The sequence below is a fragment of the Macrotis lagotis genome, chromosome 2, assembly GCF_037893015.1.
Source record: "Macrotis lagotis isolate mMagLag1 chromosome 2, bilby.v1.9.chrom.fasta, whole genome shotgun sequence".
Classification (NCBI taxonomy): domain Eukaryota; kingdom Metazoa; phylum Chordata; class Mammalia; order Peramelemorphia; family Peramelidae; genus Macrotis; species Macrotis lagotis.
The window spans coordinates 201,571,720-201,594,924 of record NC_133659.1 but is presented as its reverse complement, the minus strand read 5'-3'; the positions used below and the strand labels follow the sequence as shown (position 1 = coordinate 201,594,924).

General features: G+C 41.2%; 1 protein-coding gene across 1 annotated transcript in view; it reads right to left on the bottom strand.

Moving 5' to 3' along the window:
• KCNH6 (potassium voltage-gated channel subfamily H member 6) overlaps positions 1–19,668 on the bottom strand; it is a 50,014-nt gene extending 30,346 nt beyond the window's left edge. The window contains exons 1-5 of the mRNA XM_074220968.1: positions 19,593–19,668; positions 18,652–18,882; positions 7,554–7,715; positions 7,071–7,282; positions 887–1,312 (exon numbers count right to left, since the gene is read on the bottom strand). Of these exons, the coding sequence (XP_074077069.1) occupies positions 887–1,312; positions 7,071–7,282; positions 7,554–7,715; positions 18,652–18,882; positions 19,593–19,668 (1,107 nt within the window). The remainder of the gene's footprint in view (positions 1–886; positions 1,313–7,070; positions 7,283–7,553; positions 7,716–18,651; positions 18,883–19,592) is intronic.
• Positions 19,669–23,205: the final 3,537 nt, after the last annotated feature.

Sequence of the window (23,205 nt, the reverse complement as noted above, 5' to 3'; positions counted from 1 at the left end):
GGTGTTAGTGGAATGTGTCAGGGATCTGTTCTTGATCTGTGCTTTTTAGAATTTACCAATATTTTGGATGAATACATTTGTGCCTGTCAAATTTGTGGATGACAAAGGAAAAGTTTAGAGGAAAAATTGACATGTTATCTGAATTATAGTGTCTAGCAACCTGGTAGGTGCTTAATAAATGTTTATTGATTGACAGATTCTAGGCTCAAAAAAGATTATGACAAGCTAAAATCATTGTGCCAAATAAAATTTGGAAGATATCAGAATATAATGAAAATGTGCTTAATTGGAAATCTGGATACATTGGTTTAAATACCATCTTTGCCACTTACAGTCTGTGTGAAATTCATTTCACATTCTTTGACCTCAGTTTCCCTTTCTGAGAAATTAAAGGATTGGACTAAATAACCTTTGAGGTCCTTTCTAGCACTAAAGCTATGATGAAATTTAATGGGGATAAATGCAAAATTTTGACCTAAGCTCCTATGCTCTTTGTCTACTGACCTAGAATTTGAAAACTATGACTTTGGAAAAGGTATGAAACCCTTCCAAATATGACTGAACAACACTAAATAGCATGCAGTTCAGCAAAAAAAAAGGACCTTAGGGTATTTAAAAGAAGACCTTTCATATTGAAATGGAGAGAATATTAAATAAGAAATCAGGAAACCAATAGAGAAACTATGCTATTTACTTGCTTTATGAATTTATTTTTCTGGACCTCAGTTTTCCTGTTTATAAAATGGAAATATTTTATGATTGCTAAGACCCTTTTTAATTTTAACATTTTATGAACCAGTGATGGAGGAAACCCTAGGGACATGGGTCTCAAGATAGACAAGGGAGGTTGGAGCACAGGATCTTTCCTGGGGAAGGTATCTCTCACCTCATCAGAACCAGTGTGGAAGATGAGAAGGTCAAAGGGAATTGCAGCCACCATGTCGATGAGAAACCAACCCTTGAAATAGTGCACAGCAATCTTGCCTGGGTGGCTGACCACTTCATCATTAGAATTGACATAAGTGGTTCGGAAGTTGATGATAATGTCCACGACGAACATAATATCCACAATGAACTCCACCACAGTGAGGGGGTTACAGGAGTAGCCACAATTCCATTGTCTGGACTCCTCTTGATCATTGAGTAGGAAGGCAGCTGAATAGGGGGTGAAGACAGCTGTATAGATGACCAAAAGTAGAATCAGCCAGTCCCATACAGCCTTGAAAGGACTGTAATGCAGGATGGTACATCGGTGAATTCGGGGAGCCTGCAACTTGTATTCAGGAAGCACATCCGCACCCAGGGACAAGACCTATGTGGGAAGAAAAAAAGTACAAGGGATCTGGACTGATGTAGGTACAATGAATGATTTCTGTGGCAGAGAAGATATCTATGATGGATAAACATGAGGAGAAAAAGTATGTGAAGGGAAGGAGTCTGGTAAGGAATGAAATCTGTGAGAAGATGGAGTCCAAGAGTAGTGGATGTTAGTGAGGAATTAATGTGAAGGATGGGGTCTCTAAGGGGAGAGTGTGAGGGAATAAAGATAGTAATAGCATTTGTATTGTGCTTTAAATTTTATAAAGTGCTTTACAAATATCATTTCCTTTTTATCTTTACAACAACCCTGGAAGATAGGGACTATTCTTAGCTCCATTTTACAGTTGAGGTGACTTGTATCTGAGCTCAAATTTGAACACAGGTCTTCCTGACTCCAGGTCCAGCGCTCTATCCACTGGATAGAATTTTTAAGAAACAAGTGAAGGAATGTCTGTCAGAGGGTGAATATTAATGAGGAGTGGATGCAAAACAGTGGTTTCTGTGAAGGATGGAGTCTATATGAGGTTTAGTCAATGAATAGTTAGGTAGGTAGGAACAGGATCAGTGAGGCTTTTGTGTATGGGTAGTCCTTTCACTATACCCGATTTTTTTATACAGATGAGTAGAAGCAGAATTCAATTGTGCCATCCTTTAAGAAAAGCTGACTTTTTCAATACAAAACTTTTTAATAAGCATAGATGAAATGTTCATATTTATAAAAGGATGCCTTGCTTTACAGGAGTTGCCAGAGGGTTCTTTAAAATAGAGCATTTTAAATCAGGTCTGAATGATAGAAATTCAATTTTTTACCCAACTTTCAAACATAAACATTTCTGCTCTCTAAAGCAAGTCACTTAATCCATACAGACAAGACAAGCCTGTTAAAGTTAGCATTTCACACATGTATGTTCGTATATACCTATGTGGGTATATGAGCAGTGCACACGCCAAATCTGAGCTTTCTTCCTCTGCTCCTCCTCTCTTTTATTCTCTACCCTAGCTCTGTCACAGCTCACGAATATGATGGAGAGAAGTGGAATAGAGTCAGGATTAGGGAGTCAAATTCTCAGAGCTTGACTTATCTCTTAAAACCAAGAAAGCTAGACAATGAAGTTCATGATGGCAAGCAAAGTGTCAACTAGGGACAAACAATTGGAGAGGTGACAATAATACATAGAATAATCCAACTATAGATGCAGTCATGCCAGAAGAGGGGAAGCCTGTGCCCCAGATAACCTGACCCTCGATTCTATGGAAGATTAGGAGGAAAACTAGATCTGAGTAGAGAGGCACCATGTTTGTGATTCATTGTGGGGTGGTAGATTACTACATGGTGATGAAGGCCAGCAGGGTCTAAAAGCTGAGGTAAGTTTTACAAGAACAGAAATTACCATGCTAAGGAAGCACACCATCTGAGGAGGAAGCATGCCCCTTTGGATGTTGATACCCTGTGATAAATCCCCATTTATACTGTTATGTTTTTGTTACGAATCAAGCTTATTTTTTTTTTATCTCCAACAACATTCTGAATAGAGTAGGCACTTAAAAAGTGACTGATGAATGAATTAAAAAAAGAGAGAAAGAGGATGGGGTGTGCTAACCAAAAGAAAGGCCAGGGAACAATGTGGGACATATCTTCCCTACTGGGGAAGACACAGATTAAGCTACCTGAACATTGTATGTGGCTCTATCCCTGGAGTCTGGACTCCATGGTCCCTTTGTGAACTTAGTAAGTAAATCCCATTGGATTGGAATCCAAGATAGACTTGCTTCATACTAAATTCTGCTTTATAGAAAATTTATAGAAAATTCTTTGTGTTCTATACCATGAGATGCTGGTATAATATAAGAATACTGGTAATAGTAAGATTGGCATTTCATAGATCAGTATGTCAGTGCTGGAAGGCTCTTAGGACTCATCTAGTCCTCCCCTTTCATTTTATAGGAGAAAAAACTGAGGCACAGAGACCTTAGTCCAATTTTCTCCTTTTCCAGATAAGGAAACTTAAAGGAAATGATTCCAAAATGCTCAGGGCTATGAAGCTTGAAGAGGCACATTCAAGGTCAAAATGCCCAGAGAGGTTTACCTGGCATGAGTCAGTAATTAATTCACATAAGTGGTTCAGAAGTTGATGATAATGTCCACGGTGAACATAATATCCATAATGAGTCCAAGAAGGGAAGGCAGAAATGGCAACCCTGGTATGGAACGTGCCTGAAAATTGGACCCTTTATCTCCCAAAGTTTCCCTTGATCACTCAACTGCTGACCCTAAAACCTAGATCTAACCATGTTTCAGGGTTCCCCCACTTGATGGCTCATTATTACTTGCAGGATCACATATAAAATCTTCTATTGGTTTTTAGAGCCCTTTTTAACCTGGTCCCTTTTTACATTTCCAGTCTTCTTACACCTTCTTCTCCATGGACACAGTGAAACTAGCTTCCTTTGCTATTCCTTATACTAGACCCTCCATCTCTCACCTCTGAGCATTTTTCCTGGGCTGTGCCCCATGCCTAACATGCTCTCCCTCCTCATCTTTGTCTCCTGCCTACCTTCAGATGCCAGATAGAATCTTGCCTTCTTCAAGAAGTGTTTTTCCATTCCATTCCCTGCCTCCCCCTTTTGCTTATCTCCAGCTTCTCCTGTATGTATCTTCTTTGTATTATTTGTATGTTGTCTCCCTATGACACTCTCTAGAGCAGGAGCTCTCTTGTCTTGTCTTAAAGCATTTGGCATATGGTAGGCACCTAATAAGTCAAGACTTGATTTATATCTTCCTTCCCCCTTGAAATCATCAGCTTGCCTATGTCTGTCCTGTTCTTCCCTGATTGTAGACCTGTCAACCTGGAATTCTGCTCAAAAGAGAAATATTTCCTTCCCCCCCTCTCATTTCCCACCATCAACCTCTCCCATACCTGCATGTGCTCCACTTGCTCTGTCTGGGCTTTCTTCTAGCACTTTTTTCTAAAAGTATGATCCCTGAATAATCCATTCCCTCCCTACCTCAGCCTGCCCCCTCAAAAAAGAGGGATTTGGAGGGTGTGAGGAGAGTAGGGCTGATGAGCTGTGGAACTAGAAGAGAGAATCATGGTGTATGCATGCAGCTAGACTCAGGATGCAGGGATACAGGAGGGAATTTGAGTTTTCTGCTGTCTGATGTGGCAGCCTCCAGGACTGGATGAAGGAGTCCCAGGAGGGGGAAGGATGGGTCTCACGCCCAGAGCAAGAACTTGTCACCATTTATCTAGTTACCTCCAACATCTCTCTCACTCACTAATGACCCTTCATCCACAGAAAGGAGACAGCACCAATGAGGGAAGTAGTTCTGTTGCCTAGCAACATGGATAGGGGATAGGCAGCTGACCTACTGGGAATAATTCAGTCTGGTTTGGTGATTTGTTGCTTGCTCTTCATTCTCAAAGAGGACCATCCATCAGGAAATGAAATGGATTTAAGTGAGTCAGGGCTGTACAAAGTCATCAGCCTCACTCTGTCCTACTCTGGTTTCTCTTCTCTCTGGGAGTTGGGAGAGAAGTGAGATGTCCCACTTGCTAACTGCTATCAAAAAAATCTCTTAGTTCTTTGGTCATGGGGAGACTTGGGGAGGGGAAATTACTTGGTAGGGTCCTATAGGTAATAGAACACAGATATATTTAACTTGACCAAACAGCTGAGGAGCAGGATAAAGGGCAATTCCCAAGGGTAGGGAGCAGAAGATATTTCAGCAAAGATTCAGTTTAGTAGAAAATTTCAAGCTGTCCTGAAAAGCAGTGGCTACTATAGCCTTTATCTTATCACTCCACTGCCCTAGCTTGTTTCCATATCTGATCTGTATCCTATTCTAGAGCATCATGATATTGGGGAAAGAGTGTTGAGACTTACAGATAAGTAACTTGGCTTCAGATCCTGATTCTGGCATCCCTGAGCTGCTTAACCATGACAAACTGTAAAACATCCCTGAGCCTCAGTTTGTTCATTTAAATGTCTTGAGGGAAAGGATGAATTAATTGTCTTCGTGCCCTCACCACCCACCACACTAGGTACTGCCTGGTAACCAGCAGGTGCATAATAAATGCTTGTTGACTGATCTTTAAAACTTGGATAATCACATTGGATTGTTGTGAGGAAAGTGTAGAACAATGGGATTTGGAGCTGTAAGACCTGGGTTCTCATCTCTGAACCTCAGCTTCCTCATCTACAAAGTGAAAAGATTGGAGTCAACTACCTCCCAAGTCCCAATGGATGATCTCATGACTTAAAGGGCTATCTAAATGAATAGTTAAATTTTAAGTGGTAGATCACCCAGGATCTGGAATCAGGAAAATCTAGCCTTAGATACTTACTAGCTGTGGGAACCTGAGCAGGTCACCTAACTGATGTTGTTTCAGTTTTTTCCAATATAGCACCTACCTCCTAGGGTTGTTGTGAGGATCAAATGATATAATAATTATAAAATGCCCAGTACAGTGGCTGGCAAATAGTACATGCTATGTGAATATTATGATGATTATAATTATGATTCTTAATTATCTTCTCAACATTAATTTGGAATTAGACTTGACAGTCTCTAAGGTCTCTTTTAACTCTAAATCTATGATCTTATTATTTCCCAAAGACAAGGAGGATGGAGTCGAATTTGACATGGGGGAAAAGGAGAGAAGTGAACCCATCCATTCCTTCCTCACCCTATTCCCTATTTCTCTTCCTTTCTTTCTTTACCTGTTCTATTTCCTCACTTCATCCTCATTCATCTCCACCAGAGGATCCCCTGGTCCCATATATGATTCATCTTTTTTCTCTGCTCCTGAGAATGACTTCTTCCTGACAGAGACTGTGAATGGAAGTCACTACCTTCCAACAGTTAAATGTTCCCTTACATTTGTCAACCTATTTCCTATTACTATCCTTGTTTTCTCTTTGTTCTTCTCACTATCTCCAAAACCCAGGGAGCAGTGCACTGGTGATAACAATATCTTGGAAGAGGAGCAGAAACTAAAATCTGGAGGATTAGATGAAATTCATTCTCTCTCTCTCTCTCTCTCTCTCTCTCTCTCTCTCTCTCTCTCTCTCTCTCTCTCTCCTAAACTGAATTAGTCCTGCAGAGTGTTCTCAGGAATAGAAAACCAGATTTTCAGGGTGGATAAGGAATATTTTTTTCTTAAAAACCAGACTCTCCTCCCTATTTTCTTTCATACATACCATAGACTTGACCTATATGAAACAATGTTGTTCCCTTGGAGCCAGAGTTGCACATGGATATAAGAACTGGCACATATCATCTGACAAGATCAGTCCCTTTGGAATAGTACAATAGCTTTTGAGATACTTGGGACTGTCTCACTTAATTACTGAACAGCTTGCAGAATCATGGCTCCTGGGTTACCCTTGGAATAATCCATAGGATGTGGTGGACATTGTCAGAAAGGACCAATGTGTTGATTTGTTTTGCTTGATTATTTTGCTATATAGATGGGTTCTATTAGTGTGGTAGGCATGGCTTTCGTTGGAAAATGACAACAAAGTGGACAAAAGTATTAATAAAACAGGAAAAAAGAATGAGGAAAAGAAGATATAGCTCCCAGGTAACTCCTGGAATACCAACTTTTTCTCCCCTCTCTTGACCAGAGTCTCAGTAGCTACACAGATGCTTTACCTGGAATCCAGGGTGAATTTTTTTATCTTTGACCCCTTCCCCACCATTCTCTCTAGCCAAACTAGACAATGCCTGCCCAGACTGGAGCTCTTACCTGAGTAACTTTCTCTGTAACATTCTGGGTTCGTTCTACCACTTTATGTGGGGCAATGATCTCGATCTCAGTGTTAGAACAGGATGGGTGCTTCTCCAGGTTGAACTCCACAAAGTTGAGTGTGAACTGGGGAATTTGGCTGATGGTGCGATATTTGACCTGGTCCGTATCAGATGCTGAACTTTGCCCAATTTGCTTGCCCGGGGAACACTCTGAAAACATTATCTCTGTTAGAGCATGCAGTTTCATGGCCTGAAAGGCAGGGCAATGAGGCTGAAATTCTCTACTTCTCCTAACCCTCTTCAAAAGAAGTTTACTAGAGGAATGTCTCAGTTCAAGGGTAGAGTAAGAAAATGGATATGCCATATACAACTTGGGCAGAACAAAATGACAGGGTGAAGATTCCCCCTTCTCTACTGTATAGTGATACCTCTATCTCTGATGTTCATCTTCCTCCTTACCTTCTCCCTTTGGATATCTCACCAGAATTTAGGAAGCCCTGGGATAATATATGTTGGGTCAGACTTCGGCTACTGCTCTTGGCCAGAAGCTGCGCCAGGTCCTCAAAGTTGAGAATGTACATGATGACAGCTCCTTCTTCATTCTTTATGGGCACCACATCCACTAGGCAGCGGAAGCATGAAGCTGTGGACAAATAAACAGAAAGAAGTTGTGAATACCACTAGTTCTGCTAGACCTCCTAACCCTTAAAGCCAGGATAAGCCCCAATGTATGGGTTATCTAGGACTCTGCCCTGAAGTATGACAAAGAAAAAAATCAATCTAGCTTCAGTGATGAGAGCTCTGGAAGGTGGCTGAGCAAGGATTTCTGATTTCTCCAAGAGTTTGCTCTTAATGAGGATGGAGATTAGAGAAAAGCAAGAAAACTTCCCTCTTCCCTTTACTCACAAGTAGACTTGGAGAGTTTGATATGGGACCATGTCTAAGACAATTTCAAGAGTCGAGGCAGAGCAGAGGAACAAGGCTATCATGTACAGCATACATACTGCAGTCTGAAGTCCCCCAAGGATTGTGCAATCCTGAATAGACTCCAGGGACTGGCAAGATGGAGGCTGTGTAATGGGGGTAGGGCTGGGTTCCAGCTCTCTGGTTAGCAGCAGAGAGAGAGCAGCTAAGATGGTCATTAGAGGGCTGAAGTGGCATCAGGGCTTGGGAGGACTGTGCTCAGCTCGGGTGGCTCAGAGCTTAATCTTTGAGGCTTGTTTTTGTTTTAATTAAAATTGAACAGATGGGGATTGGATTAATGCAGTTGGGATATTGGGGAAGGAGATTTAGAACCTACCCTGGAACCACTGACTGTCCTTTGCTCTCCTCTATCTCTTTCCTTCATTTTCCACTCAAGCAGCTCTGGAGGTACATCACATCACATTTTTTGCTCAAAAAAATTTCAAAAATTTTTTCCTTGGCCTATAAAAGTACAGGTGCCTTATTCTGGCTTTCAACTGCTTCAGCAATTTGGCTCTGTTTTTTTTTTTCCTATTAAATCTCTACATATCCCTCTCACATATTGAACAATTCATTTCATAGCTCCAGAGAGTTCACATATCCTTATGGGTCTACGCATAGCTTTATGTAGAGTGAAAAAAGACCTTAGAAATCATCTGATCCCATCCTCTCATTTTAAAATGAGGAAACTGAGATCCAGAGAGGTATTGCTCATATGGGTTGATTGTAAGTAGCAAAGCTCATACTCAAATTCTGATCCTCTGTCACCCAACTCTATGTCTTAGTATTTCCATGGAGCATGTCTCCATGAGTATTCTCTCCAGTCATGTAGATTGTGACCCATTCTGTGCAACTATAAATAAATAAAACCTACACCAGGATCCACCCAAAGTGCTGGAAGCCTCCAGGCCCTACCTTCTCAACTTATTTTCTTATATCTCTCTCTTCCCATTCACAACTAAACTTGCAGAAAAAACTACCTCCACTGCTTCCACTTCTGCTCTTCTTATTCATTTCCCAACTTTATTATGTGCTGTGCTTAGGATATAAATATAAGCAAAAAGAAAGATGGCCCCTTCTCTTACAACATTTATTTTTTAAATTTTTATTTATTTAAAGCTATGGGGTTAAGTGATTTGCCCAAGGTCACACAAGTAGGCAATTACTAAGTGTCTGAGGCTGGATTTGAACTCAGGTCCTCCTGACTCCAGGGTTGGTGCTCTATCCTCTGAGTCACCTAGCTGCCCTCCAAAAACTTATATTTTAATGGGGAAAAGATGACGTAAAGCTGGAAAGTCAGGAGTAAAAGAATAGTGAAAGTAACCATGATGAAGCAAGGTGATAATGTGTAATGAGTGAGAAGCAAAATTGAAATAGGAATGGAACATGGTTGACCAGGGCTCATTCCCCAGATGGAGGCCCTCAGAAGGAACTCAACATAGAAGAAGAAGGTTGACGTGGCAGAGGGACATTCCAGGATGTGAAGTGCCCTAGGAGCTAAGGAAATTTCAGGGTAAGAAGATAGCTGAGTCATGGTGGCCAAGTGAGAGAAATAAGATAAGGCCTTCAAGTTCTTATCACTCAATGGTTGCCACTTTTTCCAAAGTTACCAGTGTTTCCAGAGTTACCAAAATCTGATAGTATTCTCTCAGTCCTTCTTGACATCTCTATAGTGTTTGACACTATTGACTACCTTTCCTCTCAGATATACACTCTCTCCTGACACGTTTTCTTGGTCATCTTTCTAATTTTCTGATTATTTGTCACTTTTCTTTGCTGAATCACCAACCTCTCTATCATGCCCCTTAACTGTGACTGACCTCCAAAGTTCTATTCCTGGGTCCTTTCCACTTGATAATCCATGGGATGGATTATCACCTTTATTTAAATAAGTGGCAGCTAGGTATTGAAGTGGATAGTGCCAGGATTAGAGTCATGAAGACATGAGAAATCTGGCTTCAGACACTGTGATCCTGGGCAAGTCATTTAACCCCTGTTTGCCTCAGTCTCCTCATATATAAAATGAGCTGGAGAAGGAAATGGAAAACCACTCCAAATTGTTGCCAAGAAAACCCCAAATGGGGGCAACTAGGTGACTCGGTGGATATAGCATTGAACCTGGAGTCAGGAGGACTTGAATTCAAATCTGTTTTGGATACTTAATACTCAGTTGTGTGACCTTGGGTAGGTCACCTGACCCCATTGCCTTGTAAAAACAAAAAAAGAAAAGAAAAAAATAAAACTCCAAATGAGGTTATAAGAAGTTGGACATAAATAAAATTAAATAGCAATAATCTATATGTTCAACCCTAGTAAGTTTCTCTCCTGAGCTTGAATCACCCATATCTAACTTTCTTTTGGATATTTCAAACTAGATGTTATATAGGCATCTCCAAGTTACCATGTCCCAAACTGAATTCATTATCTGTCTCCTCCCACCACCCCTAAACCCATTTGCCTTCTCAACTTTCCTGTTTCTTTTGAGGGCACCACCATCCTTTCTAGTCACCAAGGTCCCCAAATTTGCTCATCCCTGACTTCTTACTCTCCTTCATTCCACATATTCAATCAATTGCCAAATCTTGTTCCTACCTCTACAATTGTCTTTGACTCACATGGCAACTATCCTAGTTCATATTCTCTTCACCTTTCTCCTGGACTATTGACATAACCTTTTAATTGGCCTCCTTGCCTCAAGTTTCTCACAAGTAATTTTCTCCTAAAGAGCAGAGCTGATCATTCCTTTATTCAATAAACTTCAATGACTCCCTAAGAACTCTAAGATTAAATATAAGATCCTCTCTTTAACTCTTAAAGTCTTTACAACCTGACTACAACTTCAATTTCCAACTTTATCATTCCCTTTCCTAAACTCTATTGCCAAGTAAGATTATTTTTATTACTGTTTCTCACATATAATATACCTTCTGTCATCAAATTAACTTTCCTATGGATGTCTCCTAGGATAGACTCCTCCCTCTCTACTCTGCTCTTAAAATATCATTTCCTTCAAAATTCTGCTTAAGCACCACCTTCTACCACCTTTTTCTCGTTTGTTCAAATGCTTCTACCTTCCCCTTCTCAAGAATTTCCCTTGTACTTATTGCTTGTATACTTATGTTCATGATATACAGTAGAATGATTAAGCACAAGCTTCTGATGGAATGTAAGCTCCTTCAGGGATTTTTTGTTTAAATTTTCCCCAACATCCTTCCCCACGTACATGAAACCTTCCACATGGTAGTAGCTTCCTAAAGTTAGGGATGGTAGAGTGGTGCCATAGTGCATGGAGCTGGCTCTGGAGTCAGGAAGACCTGAGTTCACTTCTGACCTTAGAGACTTACTGGCTGTGTGACTCTGGGCATGTCACTTAATCTCTATTTGCCTCAGTTATCTCAAGTGTAAAATGAGAACAATAACAATACCTACCCCACAGGATTATTGTAAGAATCAAAAGAGACAATATTTATAAAGCGCTTGACAGAGTGCCTGGTACATGGCTGACACTTGATAGATACTTCTTTCCTTCTTGTACCTCTGTAAGAGTTGGCATTGTTTTCTCTGGACACATTGGTCCATTTGGTTACAAAGAACTAATGTCTAAGGCAGTATTTGAACTTAGGTTATCCTGGCTTCAGGTCCAATGCTCTATCCATTGCGCCAACTTCCTTCTTCCCTCCCTAGCTTCCTGGTCCTGGCCAGTATAACTTCTATACATAACTCAGTATCTAGTTGTGTTTCTTCAAGTAGGGCAAGGACTTCTTGCAGCTCACCCCACCCCCTTTGCTAGGCTCACCAACCTTTTCTGCCCTAAGTTATGATAATGAAAGGGTGCCCATCTATCTATGGAAATCCTCTACCCTGTTTGGCTAATGAAATGAGCTATGGCATAGTGTAATGGAATCATGCCCAGAGGCTGGCAGGAATGGCCAGGTTACATGGAATTGAGCTATTCTCCTGAGATGCCTTAGTAGCTGCCCTCTATTAGCCTCAGCCCATGGGTATTTGACCAAAGGAGTGGGGAGGGTCCCAGCCCTCAGTTCCTTAGAATCAACAACAATGGGACTCAAAACTAGAGGGCAGGATTAGTTGAGAGACCAGATGTATCTGCACAGTGCAGCTAAGCAACAGAACAAACCCTCTCCTTTTCTCTCTCCACTCCTGTTCATCCTATTTCTATAAGCAAGACTCTCTAAGGTCAGATTCCAGACTCCAAAGCCCCATTACTGATTCACCAGCTGTAGACTTGTCCCCACAGAAAGACAAGAACACAAAGGAGATCAGAACCAGAATTTTCAGATCTAAGTTAGAAGGGGCCACTTGCTCCCAGATCTCTGGGACTGCCCTGTCCTACTCTGCCCCACAACTGATCTTAGAATAAGCTTCCTGTGCCCACTTGTAGTACTCTCTATGGAATGTGACAGTCAGAACCTTTAAGAAAGTCATTCCCCATCTCTGTATCACAGTTTCCTTATGTGAAAATAAAGGAATTGGACTAAAAGACTTCCAAGGCCCCTTCTACCCTTACAATTCTGTATTAAGATAGTTTCTAAGTTTCCTTTCTATTTTGACAGCCTATGGTTCTGTGATTCCTATTTCTTCAGACACTGAACAACCTCTTGTAGCCAGAGTTAGAATTTTGCTCCTTCCCCAAAACTATGATTCTTTCTTTTTCTAGTTAAGACAGTGTCAGTTGGGACTGCTTCCTCAGCTTGGGACTCAGAACAGGTCAGGGATCCTACCCCAAAAGAGAGATGGTGGTTGGGAGAAAAGGTGATTAGCATCTTGTTTTTATGGAAGTTCTCTTATCTGATGTGAGCCTGCTGTGCCCCAGTTGGTGAGTTATAGAATCTGAGAATATTAGCAGAAAAGGACACAAGACAATTCTGTCACACCCCCTCTCCATTATCCATCTTACATATGAAGAAAATGAGACTAAACAGGTAAGGTTATTTTTACCTAGGAAAGGCAGCCTGGAATGGGAGAAAGAACAATAGTCTGGTTCAAGACCTTGGACAAATCACAGTTCTTTCCTGAATTTTAGTTTATTCATCTGTAAAATGAGGGTTTAGAGTAGGTGATTAGATAAAGGAGTAAGTTAGTGGATGAATTAGAATTCAGATTTTCTGTCCCCCATGTTGTTTCTCTAATATTCACTCATCAGAAGCAGAAGGCAATACAAGTAAGTCCAGGGAGTATAAAATCTCACAACCTTCAGCACTCCCCTATTCCCCGACACCTAAGCGGTTCCTGAGAAATGTTCACACCCGGTATACACAGAAGCACACTAATGTATAATTTTAGAGGTACACAAATTCACTCCCATAAAAACAGAGTTATACAACAGATATAACCTCCCCCTCCTTCTCTTCCCTACCCCCCCACCCAATTGTGTGACTTTATGTCCCAAGAGGAAACACAGACACTGCAATAAGCATAGAGGAAGACAGGAAACTTTCTTCCAAACTCCTGTAATACTACTCTATTGAAATCTCACTCCCCAGACTGCCTTGCCACATAGGATCATCGTATATATCTTAGCTATAAATAATTGAGTATGTTCCCTTCATTTTTACAGATGAGAAAACTGAGATGCAGAGAGAACTGATTCCTCTGAGATCACGTAGTCTATGAATAGCAGTTAGGATTCAAGTCAATTGATTCAATACCTCTAGTATTCTTTGTATTATACCACACTATCTGTATTGCCACAATGGACTGATCTTTGCTTCAGCTTTCCCACCTATGAAATTAAGTAGTCATCCACCTTAGCTCTAAGTCTTGGTATTCCCAAGGAGGGGTTTAGAGAGCCCTTAGCCCTTTCCTTCTTCCTTTACCTGTCAGCTTAACTGGTCTTATCCTTCCTTTTTTTTTCTGTCTGTCCCTGTTTCTTTCCCTGCTTTTGGAGTAACTCTCCATTGGGAGATGGAACTAGCCCCTGCCATCCTTCTGATCAGCAGGGACTCCTTTCTTGCCTTTCCTCTTCAGTCTAGAGTTTAAAAGATGGCTCTCTCAAACCCATTTGCTCAGATGGGCACTTTCTCCTGTTCTTGCTCATGTTCAGTTTTTCTCTCTTCCTCTTGTCTTTCTCAGTTCCCTTTTTTTATTTTCCCTCTTCCCCTCCCTTCTGTTGCTCACACCTTCTTCCCTTCCTTGCTCTATTTCCCCCCCTACCTATTGCACTCTGTCTCTCACCCCCCCTCTTTCTTAGTCACCTCCCCAACTCTGTGTGAAATGCTCCGAGATGGAGAGGTATTAGAAAACTAGAAAAATCCCCACCTAGAAAAATAAATCCTTCCCATCCTCTCTTACCTCTGACCTCTTCTGTCACTTGTAGTATTGGGGGAATGGGTTGAACAAAGTATTTTCTAGTATAAGGATGGAACCCCCTGATATTGAGAGGAAAATGACACTCCCAGCAAAGCACCCTGGTATCTTTTCTTCCAGAAACCTGTCAGGACAGGTTACCTGCACTTTCCCTTCTTTCATGGTTGTTTTAGGATTGTAGGCTTAGTCCATTCCTTTTAAAAGCACAAAGGTCACTCCCCTCTCTTCCAGTTGGAGGTATGACCATCAAGTCTGAGATCTTATTGGCTATCTGAGTTCTCCCTTCTCTTTCTATACTAGGAACAACGTCCTGTTTTCAGCATTGAAGTCCTACCTTAGAGGATGACAATACCCCAAATGCTTTTAAGTCAATAATTTGCTCTTAGAACCTTAGATCTCTAATGGACCATAGAAGTCATCTTGTCTGAACTTCTCAGTTTACAAATAAGGTCTCTGAAAAAAATGTGAGTTCTTCAAAGCTACATAGGAAATTCTGGAGGTGGAGAATGAGAACCCTGAATCCAGGTCTAGTGTTCTTCCTATTATAACTCTTGAGCATCCCAGACCAAATCTTTATCAATGTTTTAAAATGATCCCCTAGCCTGGAGGCAGCTAGGTGGTGCAGTGGATAGAATATTGACCTTGGAGTCAGGAGGACCTGAGTTGAAATCCAGCCTCAGACACTTAAAAATTACCTAGCTGTGTGACCTTGGGCAAGTCACTTAACCCCCATTGCCTGGCAAAAAAAAATTCTCCTAGCCCAAGGGCAAATCTCCCTCTCCATCTCACCCTTTCCATTTAGTTTATGATTATGGACATCACTCCTCAGGCAGCCCCAATCTGGATTTATAATCTGTGGTACAATGAGTCTTCTGGCAGAGGGGGAGATTTCTGGAGCCACATATTTCCCTATAGATAGACATCTCTCAGATAAGAAAGTTTATTGCCTTGGGAAGAAAAGATCATCTGGTAAATCTGATTTCTCCCCCCTCCCACATTCTCACTCTGATACATCTTGCCTTCTTAGCTTTATCTCTCTAGATTACTTCACCAGTCTTTCATTTACCCTTTTAAAATCAAGATTAAGATTTCCCTGGGACTGGAGACAGATATGGCCATGGAGGGGCTCTGAAACTTATCCTCACATTAAGCTTTATTAAACTCTCATCTCTTGCTGTTTTTCTATGTTCCATAGATAAATCTCTGGCTTGAGCCAAGAACATTGAGTGAGGACAAGGAAGGTAAGAATGGAATGCTATGAGTTTGCCTAAGTACTGATGGGGAAATGAAGCCTTAGGGTTCCTAGAGGAAAAGGCTGGTTGAACCTGTCTCTTTCTAATAGACCCCCTTTACATTCATTCCTTCTTCATCTCCAAACCAGCCCATGTCCCTTAACTCCTTATCAGGTTCTTCAACAATCCTAAGAAATCACAAGAGTATTGAGAGCAAGATGAAATGGAAAGGTAAGGTTTAAAAAGAAAAGGCTAGAGAGTTCCTGAGTTCAATTTTTGGCTTACTGAGTGACCTTTCATTTACCTGCCCTCTTTTGGGTCTTATTTTTTCCCAGCTAAACAATGGGAAAGACAACAAGGTTATCTGAGATTTGTTAAGAGATCATTCATTTATCTGAATCCCTAGAAGTTTAGGGTAGAAAAAAGAGGTTTGTCACCGGTCACTTAGAATTTTATCCAAGATTATTTTTTCCCATCCCTAGAGCTCTTAGGGTAAAGCAATGAGGAGACATATGGAAGCAGGCTCCTGGGAAAGAATTCTTTGAACCCACCACTATGACAAAAGCTATTAATAAAAGACAAATGAAGATGAGCTGTTTATGAACATGATAGTAAAGGACCATTTGATCAGAATAAATCATAAAGTGATTATTAGTTAGCAGAACCTCAACACTTTTCCTCAGATAATGCTCCAGACTAGACTCCATATCATAACTACACCTCAGAACTAGATATCAAGATTTTCAAGGATTAAAAAAATGGAACAGATTGTCATGAGGACTGGGAGTGGCAGGAAGAGGTTTTGAAGCTATCCAGTTATATGAGTAGTTGCTTCTTTCCAACCTTGGAAAGACTCTAAAATCTGGAATGGATTTTATACACATCTGCCTTGAGGCAGAATGTTTAAAGTGATATTGGAAGTCTTTCTCCCCTCCCTAATCTAATATTTCTTCAACTTCTTCCAATTTGGACTGAGAAGTTTTAGCTGAAAGCCACCATAATCTGTGGGAATGTTCTTATTTTAGGAAATGGGATTCCACTGCCATGGGATCTTTCTCATTTCTCTGAGACTCTTTTTCACTCCCCCAAGATTTATACCTTCTTCTCCTTTCCCTTTTCCAGTGCTTGCCAGCTATTCATCAAGGCAGCAAAAACAACAATTCATCCTCTTTAGGTCCTATATTTGAAAAAAAGAGCTCCTTAAATATGGTTTATATTATGTCCATAATTATGGTACATATATGAACCATAAGTTTTTACACCTATTATCCAATTCAAAAAAAGCCTGAAAAATTTCAGTCTAAATAGGAATTTCAGAGTCCCTTCCCTTAACCTGCTCCTCAGTTTGAAGATATTCCTTTACAGAAGAGGGATTAGGGTATAGCAGAAAGAACATAAGATTAGGAATCAAGAACCCTTAGTTCTAGTCCTGATTTACTATATTTTCTTAAATGAGTTGTTTCTTCTCTCTAGGTCTCAGTTTCCTCCCCTGTAAAATGGCAGGGGGAGGGGAGTAGACTGGGACTTTTAAGGTTCCTTCAAGCTCTGATAGTCTGTATTCTAAATTTTGAGTCACTTTCAACTTCAGTGGGGTAATTGGGTCCAGGTAAGTGATTAGTGTGATGTGTGATGAAGAGTCTGACTCCCATCTCCTACTCTGCCCTTCTAACCAAACTTCCTCTGTCCCTTCTTGAAGTGCTGACCCTTTTTATAGTAATCCACTTTAGGGGGCTCTCTGGATCTTGGGCAAGCAAAACCAGCCCCTATTCCCTTGTTGTGGAAGAATGCTGAAGAGCTCTGACTTTTTTTTTTTTAGGTTTTTGCAAGGCAAATGAGGTTAAATGGCTTGCCTAAGGCTACACAGCGAGGTAATTCTTAAGTGTCTGAGGTCAAATTTGAACTCAGGTACTCCTGACTCCAGGGCTGGTGCTCTATTCACTGCACCACCCAGCCACCCCAAGCTCTGACTTTAGTGCTGAAGCCCATCCTTATTTTATATACCACTTTTGCCAGCAATCCTAGGAGGCTGAGGTATGATGGAACTTCCAGTTCAGTATCCTAGATTTAGAACTGGAATAGACCTTACATACCATCTAGTCCAATTCCCTCATGTTATAAATGAAGATCGGAAGCTGAGAGAATTTTCAGTAACTTGGCCATGATCACACAGGTGGTAACAGAGGTGTGACTTGAACTTAGGTCCTTTCACTATATCCAGCATACTTCACAAAGCATCAAGCCTGGGTCCTGCTTTCCTCTGCCTATCTGTACTTCCTGAGACTCTAGGATTGGTGGAGGCCCTGATGGAAAAGATGAGTGACCTGAGTTCCCTAATCCCTGCCCACACAGAGGGAGATCAGGGAAAGTTAATTTCTATCCCAGCTGTCTCACAGCTGAGGCTGTTAGTTACTGAGGACAGCAGGCATTTCCTAACCTTGTCAACCAGGGTAGGGTAGATGGGATGGGAAGGAAAGGCTAGCACCAGAAAGGTCCCCACGTCACAGACCTTGAGTACTAACTAGGCAGTCAAACCCTGACCAGACCAGAAGTTTGAGTAAGATCTGGTCCCATTTGGGACTACAAGCTCTTTTGGATCTACAGGAATAGGAAATATATCTATAGATTTTTTTAAGAGCTAGAAAGGACCTTAGAGATCATCTAATTCAACCCCCTGATTTAAAAGGGAAAGATCCTGAGGCTCACAGAAAGGAATTAATTTGCTAATTGCTGATTGAGTGAAAACTAGGACAGCTAGGACCAGAACCCAGGTTTTCCAATTCTACATGCAGACTTCTTTCCATTGTATTTCTTTATGCTAGATCAAGGAGTAATGACAGAATTCATCATCTGACTGACCCAGAATCCTTGCTCCAAGTCCCCCAACTCTGACATTGATTCCTTGGCCCCATCACCTAAGGCTCAGAGAAATGTAGAACTGGAGACAGCCTTAGACATGATCAAGTTCAATACTTTCAATTTTAGAGGGGAGACAGAGGCTCAGCATGAGCCTAGCCTTTCCTCCTCTCTCTTACACTCCAACAGAAGCTCTGATCTTACCATCTTTTCTGTAATAGAGAATTTCCAACTTGCATTCTTCAGCACCCAGCAGAGCCTGTGCCAGTTGGGACACAGCACTTTGTGGGGTGTCCGGGCCAGTGAGGAAGTCACAGGTACAGGGTCGCTGCATCACTTCCACTCGGGAGTAGCCAAAGAGCTGGCAAAATCCATCATTGCAATAAATGATGGCACAGTTCTCTATCTGGGCATTGGCAATCAGGAACTTTCGGCCTAAGAAGTTAAGAAGAGGACAATATTTACGCCTGATGGTGGGAGATGGGTTGGGATTAATAAATGGGACAATGAGAGGGGTAAAGGAATGGAGGATCAAAAATAGAAGGTTTGTGGGTACTATCCAGGTTGTAATCAATAGATGGTGATTAGAAATGTATTAGGGGCTGTAAGAAAGAGGGTGGGGAATAGGGTTCAAGAATTTGTTAGGGGAGAGGAATGTGGGAGCCATAGGCTCTCTCAGAGCGGCTGATTCCTGGAAAAAAAGAGGGAAGTGAATAGGGAGAGGACAAAGGCACAATTCTTGTGCATGATGCCTACTGAATAATAAATATTTTAATAGACTTGAAACATTAAATTTCATTCAGTTGAAAAAAAATCGAGCAGAGTTCTGCTTATCTGCTCTCCATACCTCAGGAAAAGAGCTTCAGTATGATAGTTCAAAGAAACAGGATAGGTTGCTGATAGGTTGATGAGGGGTTTCAGGAGTTTGAAATAGCAACCCACCTGTTTTCACTCCCATTCAGTTGGAAAAGTTGTAGATAGTACTCCAGGACACAGAACGATTATCTCCTGCTCTCCCTTTGGTTCCTTACCTTTGGGGACTTTTCCAGACCCCTCATCCTTCTGGATTACTCCCGACCCCCGACCTGCCACCCTTCCAGAAAAACCCTCTACCCTCACAGGTTCATATGCTCTCACACACTCACTCTGGCCCTCGAATTTTCGAATGATTGTGTCCAAGTAAGTGTTCTGGGGCGCCACATGTCCCCTGCGAATCGGCATCTTTTGACGGCATGGGCCCAGGAGCCCGGAATCCCGATCTTCAGTCCCCTGGCTCTCAGTCGGACTGCCAGTACTTTGCCTAACCAGCGGTTGCAGGTTCCCGGAATTGGGTGGATGCTGCCTCCAAGGGGAGGACTCTCTCCACCCCAAGGTGCAGGGGAGCTGCGGGCTTTAGCTTCCACCCGCAGCTCCCCTGAGGTCTTGCAGGGTTAGCCCCACTTTCTTTTACACACACCCCGGAGGCTCAATTCAGAGGATGCCAAGATCCCGGGAGCTGTTCCTATCTTAGTGCTGAAAGGAGGAGCGTGTGCGGGAGAAGGGGCAGGATCGTGGGCGGGGCCTGAAAAAATTAGGCTCTTGGGTGGGAGAATATCAGTATATGTTTGTATTTCCTTCCCAGTCCCTTCCCATTAGGTATGATGCTTATGGTACTTCTGGATCTGTTTTGACCAGCCTCTGATACTTCATCTCTTAATACAGGTGTTTGAGCAGAACAGAGAAAGATAGGTTGGGGAAGCACCAAGAGTTCACAATACCTTTGAATGTCAGAGTTGAAAGGGATTTCCATTTCAAAAGAAAGTAAATGAGCCTAGAAAAACATTTGTCCAAGGTCAAACAGTAGTCAGCAGTGAAACTGGAACTATAATAATTCATCTAATACTTTTCTTAACAGCAATCTCATATCTCTATGCTGGTTTCTGTAAAAAATGTTGTATTAAATGGACTCTAAATATAACTTGAAATTCTAAAGGAAGAAGGTGAGTCCCTCTCTCCTTGGCCCAGCAGCAGTTTACTTTCTAAGTGATGATCCTCTCCCCCACTCCTACCCTTTTCTGAATACCTTGAGATTTGGGTGAAAGAGTGTGATGAAATTACTTAACAGGCAAACAGAGTTCTGAGTTCAGAACTTACATTCTTATTACATAAAAACAAGAATAACAAACTAGCCTATCAAAAAGGTAAAATAATTTTTAAAAATTTTAACAGACTGAAACCATGTGTTGAAGTGTTGATCTGAAAAAAGATTTTTAGGAGCAGTTTTGAGCAAGTTCATAGAGGGGTGAATAGGCAAAAGAAGGATTTCTTGTGATGAGAAATAGCCTAAGCAAGGGCATAGGTATGATTGATGAGTGCAGGGATTGACAAGAAGATTATTTTTAAAAAGATGAAGGTTCTGGTCTGGAGACTTAGATATGAAGATGAAGAGATAAAAGGCCACTTGCTAGAGGATTCTGAATATCAGTGTGATTGCTGTGCAAGGTATACACCACACTGTGAAACACAAGATACTGTTATAAGAACTTTACAGTACAAATGGTCCATATTAGCTAGTGTGCTGCATTCCTTAACCCTACAGAAAGGCCCTGTGTGTTCTGTCAACTAGTCATGTAATGTAGTATGTAAACTGTTTACCAGATAGTGTCCTCTTTGAGTTACTGGAAGCCCCTTCAGTTCATTTTTTGTTGAGTGCATGGTAGTCTCCCACAAGACTGAAGCATCCCCATTGGCCACTAGAGAGCATTGTCTGCAACCATTATAATCTTGTTCCTGTACTCTCTATTCTCCCCCCCCCCCCCATTTTCATAGCATTAAATGGAATGCTAGCTAATGAAGGCATATAAACTAGGGGATATATGAAATGCTTTCAATGATTAAAATAAGAAAATGATGGTTGTAGTCCCATATTACACCTGAAATTTTCTGTCAAATTATCCCTTACATTTATATATACTGGAGTCACATGGATTATTGTACACAACACAAAAGGGAAAATATTAAATAATCCTACATGAAGCCCTATAACAATCTCTTAAAAGTTCTCCCATATAACCTCTTTAATCTTTGTGATTCTGGGTTAATCATATGCATATAAAAAGATTAAGGAAGGGGTTATATATCTAGGACCCTTTTTGGATCAGGTACTATACCAAAAGGTGGCAAGGGAAACAGTGGGAAAGAGCTGTCCCCTCAGTCTCTCCTCCATCTCAATGATGGATGAGATTTTCAATAACTGCCAGTTTTGGCAGTTTACCAATTTGAATTTCTTTCAGATTCAATCAGCAAAAAGCACCTACTATGTATCAGGCACTGTGATGAGTACTAAGATTCTCTAAGATCACTTCCTTGTTCTCTCTCTACTTTAGAGAAGATTAGGGCAATTTTTATTTATCTTTATCTCAAGACCTTTCTTACCTCTCTGGGAATCTGAACTCGCTCCAGAGATGAAATAGTGTTGCAGAATAACCCACAGCATCAAATTTTGGAGTTGAATTAAAGTGATGAAGATGGTGTTTGGGGAAAGATTAGAGTAATTATTGTGAGAGGGGAAAGGAAGCAAGGATACTCAGGGGTAAAATGGGGTGGGAGATATTTCTGAGGTCTCAACTTTAAAAGTCTATATGTCTAGGGGCAGCTAGGTGGCACAGTGGATAGAGCACCGGCCCTGGAGTCAGGAGTACCTGAGTTCAAATCCGGCCTCAGACACTTAATAATTACCTAGCTGTGTGGCCTTGGGCAAGCCACTTAACCCCATTTGCCTTGCAAAAAAACCTAAAAAAAAAAGTCTATATGTCTAGACAGTGGAGTTTTGCAGGAATACAGGTTGAGGAAATGGAGCTCTAGACTAGGGAGGGTAATTAGGAATAGACAGTGACGGGAAGGAGAGTAAAGAGTCTTTGGGAGGTCATAGACAAATGTGGAGCTGAATATCCAACTCATAGGAATGGGGTCACTAACTCTTACATAAGAATCTCTGTGGGATGCTTATTGACTGTTTTTAAATGTAATGTTATCTATGTTTTATTTTTTAATTTTGTTAAATATTTGTCAATTACATTTTAATCTGGTCCAGGCCTTGCTTGGGAATGTGTTGGCCATGCATTTGTCACCTCTGATACTGAGAGCTACTTCATTCTGATTCAACTTCTGGGTCTCCTCTTCCTCCTTGATAGGACAAATCATAGAAGCATAGAATTTGGAACTGGAAAAGGCTTCAGATATCAATCTAATCCACCTCATTTTGCAGATGAGGAAACTGAATACTTGAAAGATAAAATGAATTATCAGAGAAGATAAAATGAATTATCAGAGATAAAGAGGTAATGAAAAGAGCCAATACACTAACAACATCTAGCAACATTACACTAGATGGTAGAGAAAAATGTCCACTGGTGGACAACACTACAGTATCCTCAGTTCTAGAAGTTCTTAAAGTGTGCATCAAGAATCCCTAGTTTCCTGAGACTGTTAACAGAAGTTTTACAAGATCAAAACTATTTTCATAATACTAAGACATTTTGATATAACCCACTTGAACAAAAACTTTGTGGCGTCCTCAAGAATTTAATAATGTAAATGAATCCTGAGACCAAAAAGTTTGAGAACATTTGCCTCCTTTGGGGAGCATTCAATCCTTTGGGGAACTGTTATGATCTGGTGACTAATAACCCAGCCCTTCCTGTTTCTAAGGGAAGGTATTGGTGGGGTGGGGGAAGGGAGAAGAGAAGCCATGGGAGAGGAAAATGTAGAACAGAGCCA